The following is a 22,217-nucleotide window of genomic DNA, read 5'->3' as shown; positions in this document are numbered from 1 at the left end:
CAGCCCGCTTGGGTCCCGCAAGCATGAGGTGGCGACATCCCTTTCATACTTGGTACCCGAGAAATTTCTCTCGAAATACGTGTTCACCTAGGCACCGTTGCACCATTGATGACAGAGTAACAGTGTGCAACGTTCCTAGCTGGAGATGTGAGCTGCATCTAATCATGCTTAACTGCCCAGTGTGACTGACGCAATGCCACAAAGTGCGCGCGTATAGATACAAACCATCAGAAGCGCATCTAACAAGGTTCTCAGTCATACTGATGTCACATGGCTGTGTAAAATCAGAACCGAGTCGACCTCTAGGAAATTGTATAGTGTCTCAGTCACGTGCCGTGTCTCTTGGCGGCTGAAAACTGAAAGCCACGGGGAAGCGCCCATGATTGCGCCTTTCATATGGCACCTTGAGTCAACATTCAGCAATACCCAAGCTAGTGGAGCAATAGTAGAGCTAAAAGTCATCAGCATACAAGCAAGGTGATACTGAGAACCCCACAGCTGCTGCTAAACCATTGATGGCTACTAGAAAGAGAGGGGCACTCAGTACAGAGCACTGCAGGACTCCATTCTCTTGGATGTGGGGCAGTGGGGGTGGGGGGTACTGTGGGAAGCACCAACTCGAACCTGGAAAGTAACGTGTGACAAAAAGTTCTGGATAAAAATTGGAAGGGCACCCCGGAGACCCCATTCATGTAAGGTAGTGAGAATGTGGTGTCTGCATGTGGTGTAGTGTCTGCATGTAGTGTAATAAGTCTATTGCAGGTCAAAGAAGATAGCTATAAGGTTTTGACATCTGGCGAAGGTTTTTAGGATGGCAGACTCCAGGTAAACCAGGTTATCATTAGGGAACAGCCTTGGCGAAAACTGCCCTGGGATGGAGACAGAAGACCCCAAGACTTAAAGAGCAAACGGAGCCGCTGGCTCACCGTGCATCCAAGCAACTTACAGAGAACTTTGTGAGACTAATTAGGTGATAACTAGCCATCGGCACAAGGCGCTTACCTAGTTTCAGTACTGGGATGATGATGCTTCCTCGCACTGCAATGGGAAACTCACTCTCACTCCAGGTGCAGTTAAAGATGACAAGGATATGATGCTGACAATCCACTGACAGGTGCTTGATCATTTGGTCATGGATACAGTCCAGCCCTAAGGCTGTATAACGCAGTGGGCTAGGACACTGACAAATTCCCACTCTCTGAATGGAGCATTTTATGGCTCCAGGTGACATGTAGTGGAAGACAACTGCTTGCGTTCCACCCACTGTTTCAGAACACGAAAGGCAGGTTGATAATTCTCAGATGACAAAGCTCGAAAATAATGCACAGCAAAATGTTCAGCAATGGTGTCTGGGTCAGTGCAGACAGTGCCATTCATTGTAATACCAGGTACACCTGCAGGTGTCGGTATCAGCAGAGACGTCTGATCTTTGCCCAACGCTTTCGTCATTTTATTAGGTGGCAGACCCAGGCACAAAGCTGCTTAAAGGTAATGAGGTGCTCCATCAATGGGTGCTGCTTATGCCGTTGGAGAGCCCACCTACCATCTCTAACGGACTCTGCCATTTCTGATAACCACCAAGGTACTACCTTCAGTCAGGACAGGCCGAGAAATATGAGATCCCTCAATCAGCTGCCGGAACAATGGCTGTAGCTGTATTCTGGACTGCCTCACCAATATCACCATGGGCAAGAGCAGAGAAAAAAGCACCCCAGTCAACACTGTTGAGAGTCCATCTGAGCAGGTGTCCAGGGGAGTGACGCTGAAGGAGGAACAGGAAGATCAGGCAGTGGTCACTACCACAAAGGTCTTCATGGACTCTCCAGTGGATGGATGCGAGAAAACAAGGGCTGCGGATGGAAATGTAAGTGGTCAAGGAAGTACAATGCGCCACACTGAAGTGTGTGGGAGCACCAGTATTCAAAAGGCGAAGGTCAACTTGTGCCAGTAAATTTTCAAGGTCTTGACTGCAGGCAGTGATCATGGTTCCACCCCATAAAGGGTTATGGGCATTGAAATTACCCAGGATTAGGGAAGATGTGGGAAGCTGAGAAACCAGTGCAAACAATATGTTCTGAGACACCTCACCATCAGGAGGGAGGTAAACACTGCAGATGGTAATATCCTGAAATGCCCTTACCTGAACAGCCACAGCCTCCAAAGGAGTACTAAGAGGCAAAAGTTCACTATACAGTGTGTCCAGAATATATAAGGAAACAACCCTGTCATAGGTAGCATGATTCTCATATCCCCAGTAACCACGAGGGGCCGGGGTCTGCGTTGCTGGAAACCAAGTCTCCCGAAGTACAATACAGAAGGCAGGGGAAATGCTTAAAAGATGTCATAGCTCAGCCAGGTGGTGGAAGAAACTGCTACAATTCTGAAGGAGAATAATATTGTCAGTGTACCGTGAGGCCATGAAGGGCCAAGGAGGCAGGTTAGGCCCTAAGGTCACCTTCCGCCACTGGTTGTGGGGTTAAGGCATCAACACACATAGGTCGTGAGCTCCATCATGTGGTGCAACCTGTGGCCTCAAGGGCCACCAGAATCTCCACCTCGGCCACAGGAGTGGAACAGGCACAATCTAGTGGTGTGGGTGCCACCGGAATCTCCTTCTTCGTGGAGGACTGTTTCTTATCTTTCCTCTCCTTGGAGGATTTGGATGATTGTGAGGGCTTCTCTGAATCAGTTTCAAGTAATAATAATGATCGCAAAGCCCTGTGGCCAGCAGCCTGTGGCTCCTGCAGCCACTGGCTGGTATGCAGTCGTAGGCAGAAGCCTTAGAACAGGGCTTAACAACTGGCCGGTTTTGAGCGCGAGTACTCGCGTCTGCTCAGGCACGTGCTCGCGAGCAGGTGCAAGGTCGTGGAGTAGGGAGAGAGGGGAAATGCGCGCGCACGTTTGAATAGGGCCGCAGCGTGCCTATTGAATTCGCGCCGAGTGTGTAACGTTTAAAGTACTACGATCAGCTCTAACAGTCACTTCGCTGGTTAAGAATCATGTCAAGTCGCCGTTGCGTAATCCCAACCATGCTTTCGCAGTTCAACCCCCATTGGGAGGAATTGTATCTGTTTACAGAAAAAGATGGAGTTGCAAAATGTTTAGTATGTCACAAAACGCTGAATTCTTTTAGGAAATTTAATTTGCAGCGACATTATATGTCGTACCACGCGAAAGACTACGGAAGTGGAAAATGTGATGGACCAGATCGTGCACAGGAAGTTATTAAACTTAAAAGGAAGCTATCCGAAGAAGATCTGGATGATGAAGAAAAATCAACTGAGGCAGCTCTCAGAGTGAGTTACAAAATTGCTTTGCTTTTAGCAAAATCCCTGCGCCCCGTCACTGATGGCGATTTAATAAAAGAATGTTTGGTAGTTGCAGCGGAACATTTGTGTCCATCTCAAGTTGAACAGTTTCGGATTGTGCCATTATCTAACACGACCATTATGCGTCGCATACAGGACATGGCAGACGACGGGCAGAGCCAGCTTGCAAATATCTGTAAAGATTTTATGACGTATTCTCTAGCTCTGGACGAAAGTGTTGATATCACTGGAAGAGCGCAACTTGCCATATTTATTAGAGGTGTTAATAGAGATCTTCAGGTGAGGGAGGAGCTCCTCAATGTAGTAGCCATGAAGAACACTCCAACCGGACAAGATATTTTAAGTAGTGTTGAAGAAAGTGTTGAAAATATAGGATTGTCGTGGAATTCTTTAGTTTCAGTGTCTACAGACGGTGCACCAGCGATGACAGGGAAAAAATCAGGTTTTGTTGCGCTGTTGAAGGAGAAAATGCAAAAACTGACCGTGCCGAATGAAATAAGGGGCGTTCACCGTGTGATCCACCAGGAAAACTTATGTGCAAAGAGTATCATTCTAAAAAATGTGATGAGTGTTGTTGTTCATACAACCAATTATATAAGGAAGCATGGACTACAACACAGGCAATTTAAAAGCTTTCTTGAGGATGTAGAAAGCCAATATGGTAGCCTGCCTTATTACAGCGAGGTCCGCTGGCTTAGTCGTGGCGAATTATTAAATCGATTTTTTTGCCTATTAGATGAGATAAATATGTTCATGGAAATAAATAACAAGTGTGTTCCTGAATTGAAAGAGCCTTCATCGAAATGTGATCTCGCGTTCTTAGCAGATTTAATTAGCCATCTGAATGCTTTGAACATTTCACTACAAGCTAAAGATCTGCTAATTACTCATTTCATAGATCGAATACAAGCTTTTAAAATGAAATTGACACTTTGGGTGAGTCAGATGGAAACAGGAAATCTAGCTCATTTTCCTAAATTATCGTCCATGCGAGATGTTCACAAAGACTGTGAACGTTATTCACATAGTTTAGTTGCCCTTAAGCAAGAATTTCATCAACGCTTTCTAGATCTGACAGCACTAGACAGTGATTTTGATCCGTTCTCCTCTCCATATTCAGCGAATATTGAAGAGATTCGTCCTGAGCTGCAACTAGAAATTATTGACCTGCAGTGTGACAGAGAATATAGAGACAAATTTCAGAACAAGACAAACATTTTGGAATTCTACAGACACTTCCCTCAGGATAGATTTCCTCGTTTGCGCAAACTGGCGGCTACAATAATATCAATGTTCGGTTCCACGTATGTTTGTGAACAACTGTTCTCTGCAATGAAATGTAACAAGACACGCCTGAGAAACACATTGTCTGATCGAAATTTAAACTGCACGCTGTGCCTACAATGCACAAGAACAATTACACCGAACATATAGACGCAATTGTAAAGGGCAAAAAGTACAAGATAACCGAGAATGCCACACTTCAGTGACACCTTTTATTGTGTAACAGTTCACAAATTAATACGAATGTAGAGGCATACACCAAGTTAATAAAATTATGTGGTACGTGTACATTCTCCTCTATTTGTTTCATTTGTAGCAGTAATAATTCGTGAGTGATATCCCTGCAGGTGGCCGCGGATTTACATTGACTGGCGGCAGCTGTTGTGTGCTCCACGTGACTCTCCCCACTCTCCGCTCTGGTCCGGTAGTGGGGGTAGCGTGCTCGCGCTGCTCCATGCTCGCACCTTGCTGCTCACAGCTTGCTCCGCGAGCACGTATGTTGCGAAGCCCTGCCTTAGAAGGAAGTATCCCGAGAGACTCCTAAATGCCAAGAGAAGCTGGAGGAAGGTGATTTGTCTCCGGCTGGGAGGTGGGGACCAATGTCCCTCGTGGGTGGGAAGCCAACAATCTTGAAGTAGGTGTGGGGGGAAGCAACAAGAGAAGAGCCCACAACCATCAGGAGGGCGTGCTTGGTCGAGCAGCCCTGAGGGGCCACTGTAGGAGGTATAATGGGTGGAGGTACCATCGCCAAAGGGAACGATGTCATCATAGCTGCAGCATATATCACTGTTCTACGTTCTGGGTGCAACTGCTCATACTACTTCTTGGCCTCTTGATAGGTTATTTTGTCCAGTGTCATATATTCTTGTACTTTCTTCTCTTTCTGGAAAACCATGGAATCTGGAGAGCAGAGAAAATGGTGCTTTCCACAGTTAATGCAGATGGGGAGCAGGGGTACAAGGAGCGTTCACATGCAGCAGTCATCCACACACTCTAAGATGGAACTAGTGTTGCAACATGTAGACATGCCTAATTGAAATTTCAAACACTTGAAGGGAGGGGGACATATGGTTTCACAATGCATTGGTATACCATCACCTTGACCTTTTCAGGCAATGAATTGTCCTCAAAGGCCAAGATGCAGGTACCGGTAGTGATCCTATTGCCCTTTGGCCCCCTATGTACACGACGGACAAAGTTTACACCCTGTCACTCCAACTTTGCGTGTAGCCCATCATCTGATTGCAAGGGCAGGTCTCAGTAGAAATTGATGCACTGATCCATATTCACACTATTAAGGGGAGCGACAGTCACCAGTATGTCACCCAACTTGTTACAAGGTGCAGTGCCCATGACTGGGCAGGGGCTGCTGTTTTGATAAAAATTGACCCACTTTTCATTTTAGAGATGGCTGCCACTTCACCAAACTTGTCTTCTATGTTCTCCACAAAGAATAAAGGCTTTGTGGCCAAGAAGGAATCCCCATCAGTCCTCGCACAAACTGGTATTCCCATCAGTCCTCGCACAAACTCAGTATTGGTGGGAGTATTTCTCTGTTTGCCGATTAGAACTACATTCCTCCCATGGAGTGGTCAGGGGAGGGAACATTTTAGGGTTGTACCTCTCTGCATTAAATGAAGACTTTCCTTTCATAGAGACTGCTGGGGCCGTATGGCCATCAGCGGGAGATAACTTCATCCACCTCAGTTGCGGCTCTTCCACCATGGTGCCACCCATTCTGAACAAGGGCTCTCCCCATGGGTGCCATCCAGCCTCAGTAATGGCTACCTGGCCAGTAATCCACTACTCGGGGTACCTGTGCCCCAGTCACAATGGGCACATACTCCTTGGCCTACATGGGGAGTTCTTATTAAAAGGAAGGGTGCAAAGATGGAAAAGCACAAAGGTGGATCATACACTGATGTGAGCCACCTTATCTGAACGACCCACACTTCTGGAGAATTTTGAAAATTGGTGGCAGGTCAGACCCAACAATGGGGACCATGTGTTTATTTAATGAAAAGTTCTACAAAATGCCAGAAGTGGAAACTTGAGTCCCAAATCATAAACCAGGTCCAAGCAGGGTTTGCACCAACAAAACCATCCGCTGGAGAGGCAGCAGGGAAAAGGGATACTGGATGTATAAGCCTGCAGCACGGAAGGGAAGTAATGCTGCCAAGGCCGGGGCCCTGTGGTAGTCAAGCATGTACTCATGAAAGAGTTGTGACCTCCCTGTGGGAACCTGCACTTTAATAAAGTACTGTACATTATTTTGGCAGTTTTTCTTTATACTTTACGAGAACAGTAACGTACATGAAAATACTTTATTTAACATAGTTTGATTGTTTTTCTACGATTCATTTTACGTAAATCATAATCATTAACAGACCACAAAAGTTGATCACAATTTTTCATATAACAGATCAGCAGAGTAGCTGAACCATGAAATGCAAGCTAATCTCAAATTTCAATAATGACAATGTCAAAATTTCATGTCAGAGTTTCAATTGGGAAAGACTGAGAGCCCATTCATTTCATATTCTTCACAAATAGCAAGTACCACCTATGAGTATGCTTGTCTGTGCGAAGTATGCAAACATCTCTCTGTGGGTTATTTACTTCATCAAAAGTTAGCCAACGACCTCCAAAGTACTGCTCATTATATACCAGCACTAGTTGCAACATTTTGTTTCCATGCGAAACAACTCCTGCCAACCTCAGCAACCTAACAGTTATGGTACTACTATAGCATGGCAAAGCCTTGTGTTGTGTGTTTCAGTTTGCTTTGTGACAGACAAATTGAGTGCAACTAAGTTGGATTATTTGGATGGACGGGTGGATTGATGGCATTAAAGCACTTAAACTACAAGGTAATTGGTGGTTAATCCTTTGTGTGTCAAGCAGGGACCAGCCCTAGAGAGGACACAGAGGACAAATCCTAATGGACTCGGTTATACTCGAGAATCAAGAAAGCCAAGACACAGAAGCAAGCAGAAGGGAGACAAGGGTAAAAGGGTGAAGGTGGGAGAGCTGTCCCACCCAGAAAGCAGCTGGAGGCCCTCAGAACATGTTATGTAACTGAAGACACACCCTCTGCAACTGACCAGTGTTTCCACACCCTCCATTATCACAAATAAACTAGCTACATGGACAAGATAAAATCTCAGGAAGGAGAACAATGACAACAAGTCTGTCAACTAACAACAGGTGTGCCCCCCCCCCCCCCGGGTCAGAGAAGGCAATGGGGCACCCCTCCATCAAGTGGCGTATGAGGCTCATGTGCCCTACATAACATAAGGGATGTCAAATCAAATCTGCCATTTTGGCATCATCCACTAGCACCAGAGATAACACATTAGAAATTTTAAGGTATTGCCACAAGGCAGCCAAATTGGCCAGTCCAGTAGGATGTGTTTTTGAGCTTATAGACACTCAGCGGCGAAGTTATCAGCACCCTTACACTCATTAAAACAAACGAATGTGTATAAAATTACCAAACTTGTTACACACAGTGAAGAGGAAAATCATAAGATGACACTCATTCACTCACTCCCACCTCACTCACATTGAGCCACACAACCACTCTGTATCACACGCCTGAAGACAACTGAGAAAGAGTGGAAGGTCCTACACCTGGCACTAAAACAGATGTAAAAGCATAGAAGAGCTAAAATGAAGACACAGGGAAATGTAACAGGCTGATCACTTCCAAAAATAATGGGTGAGCCAGTCACCCTGTTAAGACTTTAAAAGTATCTCCCTAAAATTTTTGGAAATAAGTTGGACACATCACAAAACTTTAAAAGCCGCCCCAGTAGGGTGTGGGCCACTGACAGTGGGGTGGATCCTCACGTTGGAGGATGTGGGCACGAGTCAGCCAAGTGCCGCCAATGCGAAGACGAAAGAGGACAGACTTCCTGCAAGAAGTGTGAAGGGAAGACTGCTACATGGTCATAGTCTTCTTTATGGTTCTCACATTATTTGTATTTGGAGAAACAAGGGCTCACCAATTCAAAGCCTCCAACAATTGTCTGTGCAGAGACAACCGAAGGTCCAGTTCCAGTACAATCATCTCCAAAGACAGTATTCTGGTAGCTACCTTGGCCAAGCTGGGATTCTAATGTGATCCTGGATATTCACAACCAGTGGGTAAGGGAGGGGGAAGGGGGGGGGGAAGGAGGGGGAAGGGGGTGAGGGAGGGGCAGTTGAGGGAGAGGGAAGGGGGAGTAAGGGAGTGGTGAGGGGGAGGGGGGAGGGAAGGTCATTATACGCAGAACGGAGTCACTTTTCACTTTTCAAATTGCTGCACTACCTCAAACCCGTCTGCAAGATGTTCCGTGAAGAACAAAGGCTTTGTAGTCAGAAAGGAATCCCTGTTTATCACAAAAGAAACCATGTGTTGGGGGGGAAAGTATTTCTCGCCTTGTCTCTGAGCCGTATGTTCCTCTCATGGAATAGCCAGGGAAGGAACATTTTGGGGTCATGTCTCTCAAAATTGTATGATGTCTTAGCTTTTGAAGAAAGCAGAAGAAAGTTTAAATCGCCTTATGTGCAAATCTTCCACCATAGTACCAGCCACTCTGAATGGGGGCTCTCCCCATGGGCGACACCCAGCCATAGCAGCAGTTACCTTGCCAGTAAAGCATTGCCTGGTGTCCTCATGCCCCCACCATGATTGGAACATACCCCTTGGCTTGTGTGGGGAATTTCCAGTTCAGGGACCAATACCACAATCCCTGTTTGGTCAGGAGGCTACAATCATGCAGGTACTTGGCCACTCCCCTCCCCCCCCCCCCCCCCTCTTCGCCCCAATGCGATGGCTAGTGTTTTGGGCATAGTACCTTCGCAAGAACAAAGATTGCAAAGAGAGAAGGGGCACAAAGGTGGAACACATACCATGCTGTACAACCTTCCCTGCACAAACCACACTTCTGTAAAATTTAGAAAAGAAGTACCATGACAAACCCAACAAAGGGAAATAACAAAAAGTTGTAGTAAACTGGAAGGTCAGGAAACGAGTGTCCAAAACACAAACCAGGTCTGAGCACAATCGGCACCAAGAACAGCAACCAATGGAAAGGTAGAGACAAAAAAAGAACAGTAGGAAAACAGACTTGCAGCACAGAAAGGGAAATAGCACTGCAAGACCTGGGAGGAGCCTATGGTGGCCAAGTATGTACTTACAAAATAGGTGTGGGCCCCTGGGAGGGCAGGGGGGGGGGGGGATTTAGTTTGATAGCCTTATGTAGTACACAACCATGGATAAAGGTGGTTTGACAGCTTTATGTAGTAGGGAATGATGGATAAAAATAACTTTATAAAACTGAGTGCTCTCCATACACATGCAAAATGTAATCTTAACTGTGAAACAGGTCAAGTAGTGAAGATATTACACCAAAAAAAGTGCCAAAAAGATTAATACTACAATACAAAAGACAAAACAACTGCAGAAGTGTAAATGCCAATGGGAAATTGAACATGGCGCTGGGTTAACTAATGACCCACAAAAAAAATACAATGGAAAATGCAAATTATGCGGCATTATAATTACAGTTTCTGTGGCTGGAACAGGAGAGGTAAGTGGAAAAATCATTTATGCATGTATATGTAGAGAGAGAGAGAGAGAGAGAGAGAGAGAGAGAGAGAGAGAGAGAGAGAGTGTGTAGGGGGGGGGGGGGGGGGGGAGCGTGCGTGTGTGTGTGTGTGTGTGTGTGTGTGTGTGTGTGTGTGCAGGCATGCGTTACGGTTATGATTGTTGGATGCACCAGTAGTTGGTGGTGGGACATGTGTGAATGGTTTACTCTTTTATTTTCAGATTAAGCAGTAGCTGGAAACAAAATACCATAAAAATATATCAGAATAGAAAAAAATATATATATATATATATGGGCAACTTGAGAAATTTCTGGGCTCTCCTTCTTCTCCTATATCTAAGAGTTGAGCCTTCAATGGTAAAGAAACTGTTTCTGTGGACAAACTAGACTCAACATATCAGACTGTAAAACATCGTCTGTCCTACAACTGTACGGACTGTATTGTAAAACTGAATAAAATTATTTATGTTAATTCAAGAACAGCTTCAAGTATTCGTCTGGGTAGAACCAACACAGAAGCTTTAGTTATAGATGTATTGGATCTAAATTATATTCAAAATGCAAAGATGATCAAAATACAGATAATGCATTTTATTGCTTACAGAATGATTCTTCTAACAAGAAAACAATATAAATGTTTCCATTAGTGGTTAATTATTTTAGAGCCAAAAATGGTGTTCAAAATAAGTTAATAGATTTTTATGAAAATAGTGATGGGTCTAAAAATGGCATATTTGAAGTAATTCAAAAGCCACTCGAAACATAAAAATTATCTTTTCATAATGTATCTGGGCTACATGCTGACAACAAAAATGCTAATTTTGGAATTAACCATTCTTTATTTATGAGAGATTTAATTCATGCACACATAGCGTGCAAGTATATCAGACATGCTACGAGTTATCACATGAAATACAGACTGTAATTTTGAAAATTTGTACTAGTTTTGCCCACTCTGTTATGAAAAGAGAAGAACTGAAAAAAATTATAGAATCAATGGATTGAGACTTTCATGAAGTGAAATGCCATGTGGAAATAAGATGGCTCTCTCTTTTACCCTGAAGAGATACATTATAAATAAATTGGAAATCCATCAGAAGTTATTTTGAAAACTAAGGAGAAAACTGTCCAGTGATTTTACAAAACTTATTGATGCTTAACACTTTGCCTGAAATTTACTTGCATTATTGTAGCCATATTTTAAATTTGTTTAATAATGCTGTAAAATGCCTGGAAGGCAACTGCATAACAACTTTGGATTTGTATAATATTGTGGATAATCTTGAAAACACACCAACAAAATGAAAACAGGGTCTTTTCTTTGGATATAAAACAGGCAAAAAAATTAAGCTCATGTCTTCACCTGAAATGAATAGTAAAATTCAAACAAGGTTGTTGTTATTTGTTGACAAAGCTTAACAGTGCCTAAATAAAGAGTTTGATTTTAATGATACAAATTGGTTATTTACACTAGGCAATATGAACTTAAAAAGCAATGTTGCATTTGGCATTTTGTTAAAATAGTTGAAAATTTAAAGCTGTAAAATCTTAATTTAAATATGGATGATCTATATGGGGAAATTGCATTATTAAATAAATTATATCATTAAATATATACTTCTGAAGGTTTTGCACAATTATACACTGTACACAAATGGCAAGAAATATTTAATAAAAAAAATGATAAGTTTACGAATGTGTACAAATTAATCTCTATTGTTGATTCCCATGACTTCGACTTTCACAGAGAGTTTTCTTTCCTTTTTTTCCAATGATGAAAGAAACAAAGCACTTCTGAATTTGATAAAAATTAATTATTTATTTATCTTAACTTAAATATACACTGTCAAGATTCTGTGAAGCTGTTAAGCAGTGACAATTGTTTGTTAAATAAATATTTTTAGCAAAATAATTAAGAAAAATAAATAGTACTTTATTTTGATACACTGTATTTTATTTTTCTACCATTAACAACCAGTCTACTTTATTTGCTCAAAGAAATGGTGGTAATATTAGTCACACTGCTCGCTTGCCACGCCACGTCTGTTAGACGCACATGCCACTTGCCCCATACTCGGCGAGTCAGAGCCACATGTTGGCGCATGAAGTGACTGCTGGCTGCATTCTCCCATGTGCCTGTGCATAGCTAGTGATGGATGCTGAATGCTACTTAGGCAATTTTGCCAAGTGGATGCAGGGCTGTAGCACACATCATGTACCATCATTGTACCCAACTGTGGTCATGATTAAAATACACTCAGAGTCAAACCTGGATCAAACCATTATTGGCTGGGCTCCGTGAGGTACTTGCCACTTAGCGTTACCCAATCACTTCAGCAATACTTTCCGACAATAACATTAAGCCAACATATTTCCCACTTCAAGAAAATGTCTACCTTTCATTGGCCAACAACTTCATTTAGATTTTTTTACTCAGTTACCCCTCCCATTTTGATTTCACGTCTTTTTCCATTCCTGCTTTTCAGTTTCCGCAGTTTCTTCCTCTTTGGGTTCTTATTCATATCTCATCTAATTTTTATTATGATTTGGATACTAGACCCAAACACCCATACCCAAATAGCCATTTCTTCCATAGGCTTACTTTCCCACTCATCTCAATTATGCCACACTCATTTAACACAATTTTCCAAACTACTACAAACATTATCCCATAAACTTTATTCAGTTAATTTTGCCTGCTGGCATTGAATTTGGAACTCTGTGGCCCTTCTACTTCACTTGGATTCATTTTTGTTTTCTCCTGATTTGTTCTCTCTCATCTTGCCCCCATCTTCAACTGAAGGTTCACAGTGCATCCACCAGTGCCACAGAATAGCATGCACACTGAATTCTCAGTGAGTTAACATTTAATGGAGAACAGAAACGTGGAAGTTGTAAATTATCTCATCACTTACTATTATAATTCAAAAGACTCTTTTCTTTCAAGTTGTAGACATATTTTTAAGAGCTACAGGGAGATGATTTTCCGACGGCAACATTTACTAGATGATCACCACAGTTCCAACAAGGGAATGCTCCAGTCTGACATGATAAAACATGCCTCGAAATTTTTGATACAGGAAGAATACACCGAAAGAAAGAACCTGGTTTTGCTTCATAAATTCTGACCATGAACTGTGTAAACAGAAGAAAGACCTACACAAAGTAATAAATATGTACCAAAATTAAACTTGCAAAATTGTGAACGCAAAGTATCCGAAAGATTCACTGTATAGGGTGGCCATGAAGTCCCCTTACCCCCCCCCCCCCCCCCATTAATAACCAACATAAACCCCTAAGCTTGAATAAATGGTATGAACAACAGTTCTTTACAGTTTTTATGACATATGAACCATGTAGAGCTACTCATGAGAAGCAATGCACAGTTACCGATCGAGATCTACAAGACTGGGTCCTCCAAATTGCAACTGAGATGAACATTGCTGATGCCACGTCTTCTTCGACCTGGTTATGCAGATTCGAGGAATCATACCATATAAGAAGTCACAGAACAATGGCGCTTACTTCAAGTAAAAGTATACAGGGGAGATGCCATTAATTCATAGCTGATGTGAAGACAAAGCTTGCTGTTATACTCCTTCTGCTGTGTATAATGCTGATAATCAGGTTTCATGAAAGAACTGCGAGTAAATCGCACTTGACCATTTGGAAGCGAAAAAAGACACGAGTCTGTTGTGCAATTGATTAATGCTATGACACATTCATTTACAACAATGACAGAGATAAATATGAGTGGATTACTGTTTCCACAGCTTTATATCAGTTTTCAGGGGCCTCGAGACATATTAGGACCAAAAATTAAAAAAAAATGCTGTTTAGTGGCAAAAAATCTTATAATCGACCTATCATAATCTGGAAAGATAGCAAAGAATAATTTTTAACATTTCATTTAAAATAGTTTCGAACCAGTTGCAGAAATTAATTCATTTCTTTTGTTGTATTCTTGGCCTGGACATAATACTCCTGTCTTGCAGGGCAATGACAAAAAGACTGTCAAAATAATTTAGATTCCACATGGAACAACCAGTGCAACTCTTAATAAATAATTTCTTCAACTGTGGACAGTATTTTTAAGGAAATTGTCAGACAAAATGATTTCCAATAGCTCTGTGTCATTTGAGATTTATCAAGAGATCAATATTCTTAAATTTCAGTCATTTGTGCATTATCAGTTTGCACAGGCACATTTTATGAACTGCTTTAAGTATGCTTGGTATGCAGTACAACAAGCAGAGCAATAGCCAGAACCATTTCTTACCCCACTGCAATTCTGTATAAATAAAACTAATAGTTACTGTGACATGCCTGAAAGCATTAACGTTTATTTCATCAGATGTGCCTGATCTCAGGAAAACATTTCTTTTCATAATTCAAATGACACTTCACTTTATTGTGATGATTATGGGGAATAAACAAAGAACTGTTTCCATTGTAACTAAATATACATTATTCAAAAATTATCATACAAACTGTGCTACTGGAACTGTTATAAAATGATGTACATGTAAGAAATATTTCATTTCAATAAATTAATGTCATGATCCATGGACGTTATCTGTAATGTAACATCAAACACTGTCTTGATTTACCTCTGGTAGTCTCCTATGCAAGAATTATCTATGCAACAATTTAGCTGTCAACACGAACTACCTCTTACTCAAAACATTAATGACGTGAGATTTTTTGTGTGGTTTAAGTGCTTCAAATCTGCTAGTGTCACTACAGATATTAAGAGATATTAGCACAAAGCAATGCTATGCTTTTGTCAGAGCTGATTGCACGCTACACATGAAAGGCTATTCTAACAGCTGTCATAAGCAATTCTACATGCAACAAAAATCAGTAACTTCAACTATTTTTAAAAGATACCTGCATCTTAGCACTTAAAATTTTGACAGTGCATTTCTTTCACTGTATTATTCCTGCACAAAGAATTTCAGAGTGGGTTTCGACATGTTGACTGGACAATTCCCTTGCAAGTAAATCAACCATATTTAAAACTAGTGCCTTGAAGATCGGTCACACTGATGAACATATGTTAAAATTAGAGCCTTGAATGTGAAAGTGAATGCAATTACAGGAAAGCAATTTCATTTCATTTTTGTAACTTGCATTTTGTATGTTGAGACCATCATTATCACACCAATACCATCTATCTTATACAAGACTTTAGCTTAGTAAACACATTTGTAAATGCAGAGTCCAATATTTCAGAATTGGTCTGCAATACATTAATATCTGCACTACTAAAGTACGATAACAAGAGTCTGAGTTCATTACAAGTGCTCACCAATTACTTCAAATTTTGTCACACTCCTCATTTCAACTATTTTTCGAGTAGGGCCCCACAAGTTCATTATTTATATGTATAATACCTGACATTTACCACACACGAATGACATAAATGAAGTAGTGAAATAGCTAACCCTGCAATAACAGTACTGATCTCCTCTTCAGTCATCAGTGGAATGGTCACATTAGATTTTGGATGGAAGCACATAACCCTACAGGTACCTTCAGCTTTCTTCATTTGGAACAGAGGATCACCACTTTCCGGTGGTTCAGGGACGTTTTCGAGGAGAGCAGGAAAATCATTTGTAAACACAAATGTTGAAGTGTAGTGTGGATTTATCTGAAAATTAAAATGCAACACACATAACAGAAAAACAGTAACCCAGGAATGTAATGTAAACAAGATAAACACAAGATAGCATATAATTAATACTTTTGACACTGAATGACTGACTTTTGACACTTAATGAAAACTTGTATGCTAAACAATCCTGATGCCTTGGCATCAGCAGGCACCAGAGAAAAATGTCACTCATATCCAATATTTAATTGTTCAGTCTCACTCAGCTCCAGGAACCCATATCAGAGCTACCCTAAGATTCTAAATTTGAATAAGAGAGATTACTGTACAATGAAAAGCACTATTAGTGAAAATGCTTCCATCCCAGACAGGAGACATAGTAAGAAGTACTAAGGCATAATTGTGGAAGAGTACTAGATCCTTTTTCTATTCTCTCTCTCTCTCTCTCTCTCTCTCTCTCTCTCTCTCTCTCTCTCTCTCTCTCTCACACACACACACACACACACACACACACACACACACACACACACACACACACACACACACGTGTTTCATCCCCCCCCCCCCCCCCCACACACACAGTTAGCTGCAAACAAACAATAATTCGGGTATCTTATGAAACCACAAGTTTCTTTATCTAGCAGACGTGTGGAAATGTCTGAATACAAAGAACACGCTGAACCTGGGTCCAGCAAGAGGACCAATTCTGCAATTTTTTCAATGTCCCTGGGTACAGTTTCTCGTCAGGACCTGTAGTGCCGAAAATAAGTAAGGGAGAACAGTTAGTGCTCCATCTACTGTCAACTGTGATATCAGTAAAGACAAAGTTGAATGCTCAAATGGCTCTGAGCACTATGGGACGCAACTGCTGTGGTTATCAGTCCCCTAGAACTTAGAACTACTTAAACCTAACTAACCTAAGGACATCACACACATCCATGCCCGAGGCAGGATTCGAACCTGCGACCGTAGCAGTCGCACGGTTCCTGACTGCGCGCCTAGAACCGCGAGACCACCGCGGCCGGCAAAGTTGAATGCTCATGTGAACTTTTACACCAATGTCTACTGTCTCCTGATAAGTGGAAAATTTTCCATTGTCTAATTTGAGTGTAAATTCATTTTGCAAAACGTCTCCTATACGTTTGCATTAATAAATGTGTTCCAGTGGTGTGTTAATATATTGTAGAATAATGATATCCCTAAAAACTACTTTAGCTCATTTCGTCCCTAGATTAGGGTGTGCCATACAACCCAGAAGAATCATATCTGGATTTTTTTTTTTTTAGTTTAGAATATTGATCTTCTGGCAGCAAAACTTACTTTTGTAACTTCACAACTGCATATCAGCACCAAATACAGTAAATTTATTTAGAAAAGCAACTCTATACTACTATGTAAAGAAAAATCATCTAACATTATTACCAAAATACTAATACTAGACTGATTTACTTTTAATTTTTATGTGATACTCTAATAAAGGTTTTGACAGACATAAACTACATATTTTTAATATACATGGTATATAAATAAAATATGTATACAAAAATATAAAACAATGGAAAGTCCAGGTTGGAATACGAACAATTCCGAAAAGGCTAGATTGCTACTCACTGTAAAGATGACTCAATGAGTTGCAGACAGACACAACGAAAATAATCTTACAAAATTAGTTTTCGGCCACAGCCTTCTTCAAGAAAGTAAAGAAAGGAGGACACACACAGACATTCAAAAAGGCAGGCACACCTCACAAGTGTTTTGTACCTGGTTGTGTGAATGTGTGTGTGTGTTTTCCTTTCTTTTCTTTTGTGAAGAAGGCTTCAGCCAAAAGCTAAATGTGTAACAGTCTTTTCATTGTGCCTGCGTGCAAATCAACGTGCCACCTTCGCAGTGAGTAGCAACCATACATAACTTCTTAATCGATTTACTTCAAATTCTTACAGGATACTCTACTAAGCATTGAGATGAACACAGGCTACATATATTTTAAATAACAATGTCCAAATTTTCTGTTAAAACTGACTGCAAGAAAGAAAATGCTGTGCTGTGGAAATGTGCAGGTTTGTTTTTTCTTGCAGTCAGTTTTAAATATGATAGCAGGTCATTTAAATCTGCGGACATGTTGTTTCTCACATATATATTCCTCCTCCTTGCATATAATTTTAAATAAAAATTACATACACAACTATGTGCTGTTTTGTTTTCTTCATAACAGACAGTTTTAACAAAAAACCTGGAAGTTTTATGTATGGCTTATTGCCCTATGATTACAATACTGGTACTGCTTGCTATTATGGAATCTGTATTGTGCAAAACTCTGTAATCCTACGCATTTGTTAACCAGAACTATCGAAATACTGTCACTGAACCTAGCATAGAGGGGGGGGGGGGGGGCGGGGAGAGAGAGAGAGAGAGAGAGAGAGAGAGAGAGAGAGAGAGAGAGAGAGAGAGAGGGGGGGGGGAGGTGGAGGTGGAGAAGGATATAGGGAAGGAGGAGGTAGTGGAGAAAGATGGGGGGGGGGGGGGGAGTGGGGGAGGTAGTGGAGAAGGAGCTCAGGATGTATATCCAATTCCTATAGATATTTAGCAGTTGTGAATCATTGCTGGGTTCACTAATCCTAAAAATATTGAAGCAAAGCATTTAGTGGGAAAGAATGCTCCTCCGCATCTAGCCACCAGTGAGAATTGCGACTTAATTACCTTGGATTATTTTAAAGATTTAATTAAATGTGCCAGAGTACAAAGGTGTCTGTAGTCTAGGAATCTTCTTATAAAATTACAGGGAAAATCTATTGTAGTATCGGTTAAGAACAACGAATTGTGCTGAAACTAATAATGTGGGGTTGTGTTCTGTTCAGATCCAGAATGTCAGGTGACTGAAAACTGTAGGTCCTCAAGTAACAGTAGGATTACACGTTACTGTAAATCAGGCTGTTCCAATACTGCCCCATGGGGGCCTGAACCGCACACATTCCGCGGAAGTGCAAGACACTCAGCCCTCCCATGTGTTCTTGGCCAGTGGAATATGGCCACATACGCTACAGTCTGTCTGCAAGATAGCCTGTGCATCAGCCCATTTACACACCCTGTCCACCTGTTCCCACCTGTGCCCATTCAGCTGCCCATGGGGAGACACGTGAGCCAAAATGGCCTACCATAAACAAACAACAAGCGGTACAGCAATTACAGACCGGAGAACAGTCCTCGTCAGATAGTGATAATCACAGCTCAGTGATCTCTGTACAAAATCAAGATACAGAAACAGTTCACAGCTAAACTAGACATGAAAGTCTTACTCTCATCTGAAAAGTACATCCCTAAACGAGGTCTAGAGGAGGCAGCAAGCAGATTCAGTGTCTCTCAAATAAGAGAGCCGAGGATTACTGGTACTTATTTAAAACTCAAAAGGGCTCCTCCTCCACTAGTAACAAAGAGGCAAATTAAAATTTTTAAAAAGCTGATAAATGATTAAAGTCAACAAAAATATTTTTCCAGGTGAAATATTAAAATTGATATTTTCCCTCAACCTGACCAGCCACTTTTTTATTAAATGTAACAGAACATCTGCAGTCAGAACAGTAGAAGAGGAACTGAAAATAGTAGCGGTATCTTGAGAGGGAACGTGCACACATACCACTCCAGCCCTTCATCTTTTCCTCACTACACCCTCAAAGCACATGGGTACTTGTGGGTGTTCTGTTGAGTTGGAAACGACAACTCAGCAGAAAACCTGGAAGCATGCTATTAATCAAGAAAACCTGAGAGCTCTTCCTTTCCAATTTATCCCTCTTTCTTCCCTGAAGATGAAACTACAAGTTCCGAAAGCAAAGGTACAATCTTTCTTCTATTTTTAAGTCTCTCTATACACAGGCCATTATAATTTCACCTCCTGAAGGCAAATTCTGGTCAGTGCTTCCTGCATTTTTGTAGGAAGGAACTGGAAACCATGGGAAAGAACAAATGCAGAGGCCCACACCATATGGCACCTTGGAGCTGGCATTCAGCAGAGGCTACGTAGTGGGAGCTGTACCAAACGTAAAAATTGTCAACATACAACAACCCAGGAATGACCAGTGGCCCAATAGAGGTCACTAGCCCATTGATGGCGATGAAGAAGAGTGTGACACACTCAACACAGAGCCCTGAGATGCCATTCTCTTGGACCTGTGGGGAGTTGAGTGAAGCACCGATTCTTAATGTCGATACACATTGGGTTCTTGCATAGCTTAAGGTTTGGAACAACTATGTTATCTTGGCATTGTGAGGGGAAGACACGTTGAAAACAAATACTGTTGAAGCACCTGAGTAGATGTTGCCTTTCAGGAATGTTCAGGTGTTGAGTCTTCTGATTGTGAACTGAATCCGGGGCTGGAGCAGTGTTGTGGGATGAGACAAGAGCCTGAAGTATTTCACAGTCTATGAAGAGTTCATTATAGGGTTCAGCTGGGTGGGAAGTGAAACATCAGATGTCTTCAACTTGTCGTTTCTGCAGTAGGAAGGTAGCCAAATAGGATGAGAATGTCGATGCTGTCGCAAGGTGTTCTGCAACAACCAATGAATCGGTACAAAGACCTCCCTGTAGGACAAGACCCAGAACATCTGTTGATCGTTGGTGGCCGAGAAGATTACCCAGCTTGGCCCACACCTGGGATGAAGAGGCATACCTCCCTATGGAGTAGACATAGTGGGCCTCATTTAAAAGTGATAAGGGTTGTCTGTGAAGGCTGTTGGGTGAATTGTTGCAGGTCTCATCGGTGATCCTAAACAGCTATTGCAATGTCTTTGCTCCAACATGACGCCGCCTCACAGTGGGAAGGATGGGAGAATGGAAGTGGGGGCTGTAGAAAGGAGGATAGTAGTTCTTGTGGCGTGGATGGTTGTGTCTGACATGCCTTGCACAATCTCATCAATCCAATCCAACAGAGAGGCAGTGAATAGAACAGCACAGGCATACAAAGGCCAGTTGGATCTATGAAGCATCCAATGTGGTAGACTGTCTGCTGGGCAGTGGCAAGGAAATGGCAGGATCGCTGGAAACTAGTCACTGCCAAAAAGGTCATCATGTAGTTGATGAATAGATTGGTTGGTTAAAGGAACCACACTATAAAGTCATTGGTCCCTTAATCATTTGTCTTTCAAGCTGGGAATAGTTCATAGAGAGGAAGGACATGAAAGACAATGCACTTGATTTTATCCGAGAATAAAGGAAACCTAGAGATAGAAGCAAGTAGAATTGAGAGATGGGTTAAAAGGGTGAAGATGGGAGAGTTGCTCCACCCTGAAAGCAGCTGGAGGCTCTCAGGACCTGTTTGTGACCGGAAACACACCCTCTGCATCTGACGCTTCCATACCCTCCATTACCACAAGTAAACTAGCTAAATGAACAAGAAAAATAATCAGGAAAGAGAACAATGATGGTGATTCTGTGGAGCAATGACAGATGTAAAAGAATAAGAAGAACTAGTAATGTGGCAAAGGCAGGAGCCAGGCCACCCCACTGAGAAAGGGCAGCCTTGGGACCCTTGAGTAGAAGCAGGCCACAGTGCCGCCCTCCAATCCCTCAATCGACCAATGAGGTTAATGTGCTCTACATCACAAAGAGGGCTAAAAACCATTTTCATGGGTAAAATGTAAAACCAAATCAGTTGCTTTGGTCTTGTCCACTAGCACTGGAGGTGGCATGTCAGCAAGTTCAAGGTTTCGCCATAAGATGGCCAAAGTAGGGTAGTCCAGAAAGGTGTTGGCACACTGAGATGGGCATCACGCCAACAGTGTGGTGGATCCTCATGTCAGAGGATGTGGCTGTCGGTCAACCAAGTGGCACTAACGCGAATCTGACAGAGGACAGTAGCTTCCCTGAGAGAAGCATGGAGGGAAGACAACCACACAGTTGTGGTCTCCTTTATGGCTCTCAGTTTATTCCGAGAAACCACGGCATACCAAGCTGCATTCCAAGCCTCGAAAAACTGTTGGTGCAGAGTCAACTGAGTCCAGTTCCGGTGCCTACATCTCCTAACTCTGAATCCTGTTAGCCAACATGACCAACAGGTCAGTGTGTTCTAATTTCCTGGAATGCCAATGTGACCAGAGGGGTCCATACAAAGACATTCGACCATCCAGTGTGGTAGAGGTCATACAGGAGATTCCTGATAGTCACAACCAAGGGGGTGTTGATGGCAGCTCTACCAATTACAAACATCTTCAGGGTGCAAGAATGAACATGACTGCGGTAAATACACTGCATCCATTCAGCAGGGAGCATGGTTCACTGCACCTTGTGTGTGTAGGCAAAACCGGTTCACCCATCAACAGCAAAGTCATCAGTGTATACCACTTCTGATCCCGAAAATGCATCAAGGGCATCCAGGAATAAGTGGCAAAAAACCATGTGAGTCAACA

At 42.1% G+C, this 22,217-nt stretch overlaps 1 protein-coding gene across 1 annotated transcript in view; it reads right to left on the bottom strand.

Annotated features, from left to right (window-relative positions):
• Nucleotides 1-22,217, bottom strand: part of LOC126249537 (galactose-1-phosphate uridylyltransferase) — a 170,020-nt gene that overhangs the window by 73,595 nt on the left and 74,208 nt on the right. The window contains exon 4 of the mRNA XM_049951200.1: nucleotides 15,655-15,860. Coding sequence (XP_049807157.1) covers nucleotides 15,655-15,860 — 206 coding nt within the window. The remainder of the gene's footprint in view (nucleotides 1-15,654; nucleotides 15,861-22,217) is intronic.

The sequence above is a fragment of the Schistocerca nitens genome, chromosome 3 (genome assembly GCF_023898315.1).
Source record: "Schistocerca nitens isolate TAMUIC-IGC-003100 chromosome 3, iqSchNite1.1, whole genome shotgun sequence".
Lineage (NCBI taxonomy): Eukaryota > Metazoa > Arthropoda > Insecta > Orthoptera > Acrididae > Schistocerca > Schistocerca nitens.
The sequence above is the reverse complement of the archived record's forward strand: the minus strand, read 5'-3'. Positions and strand labels throughout refer to the sequence as shown.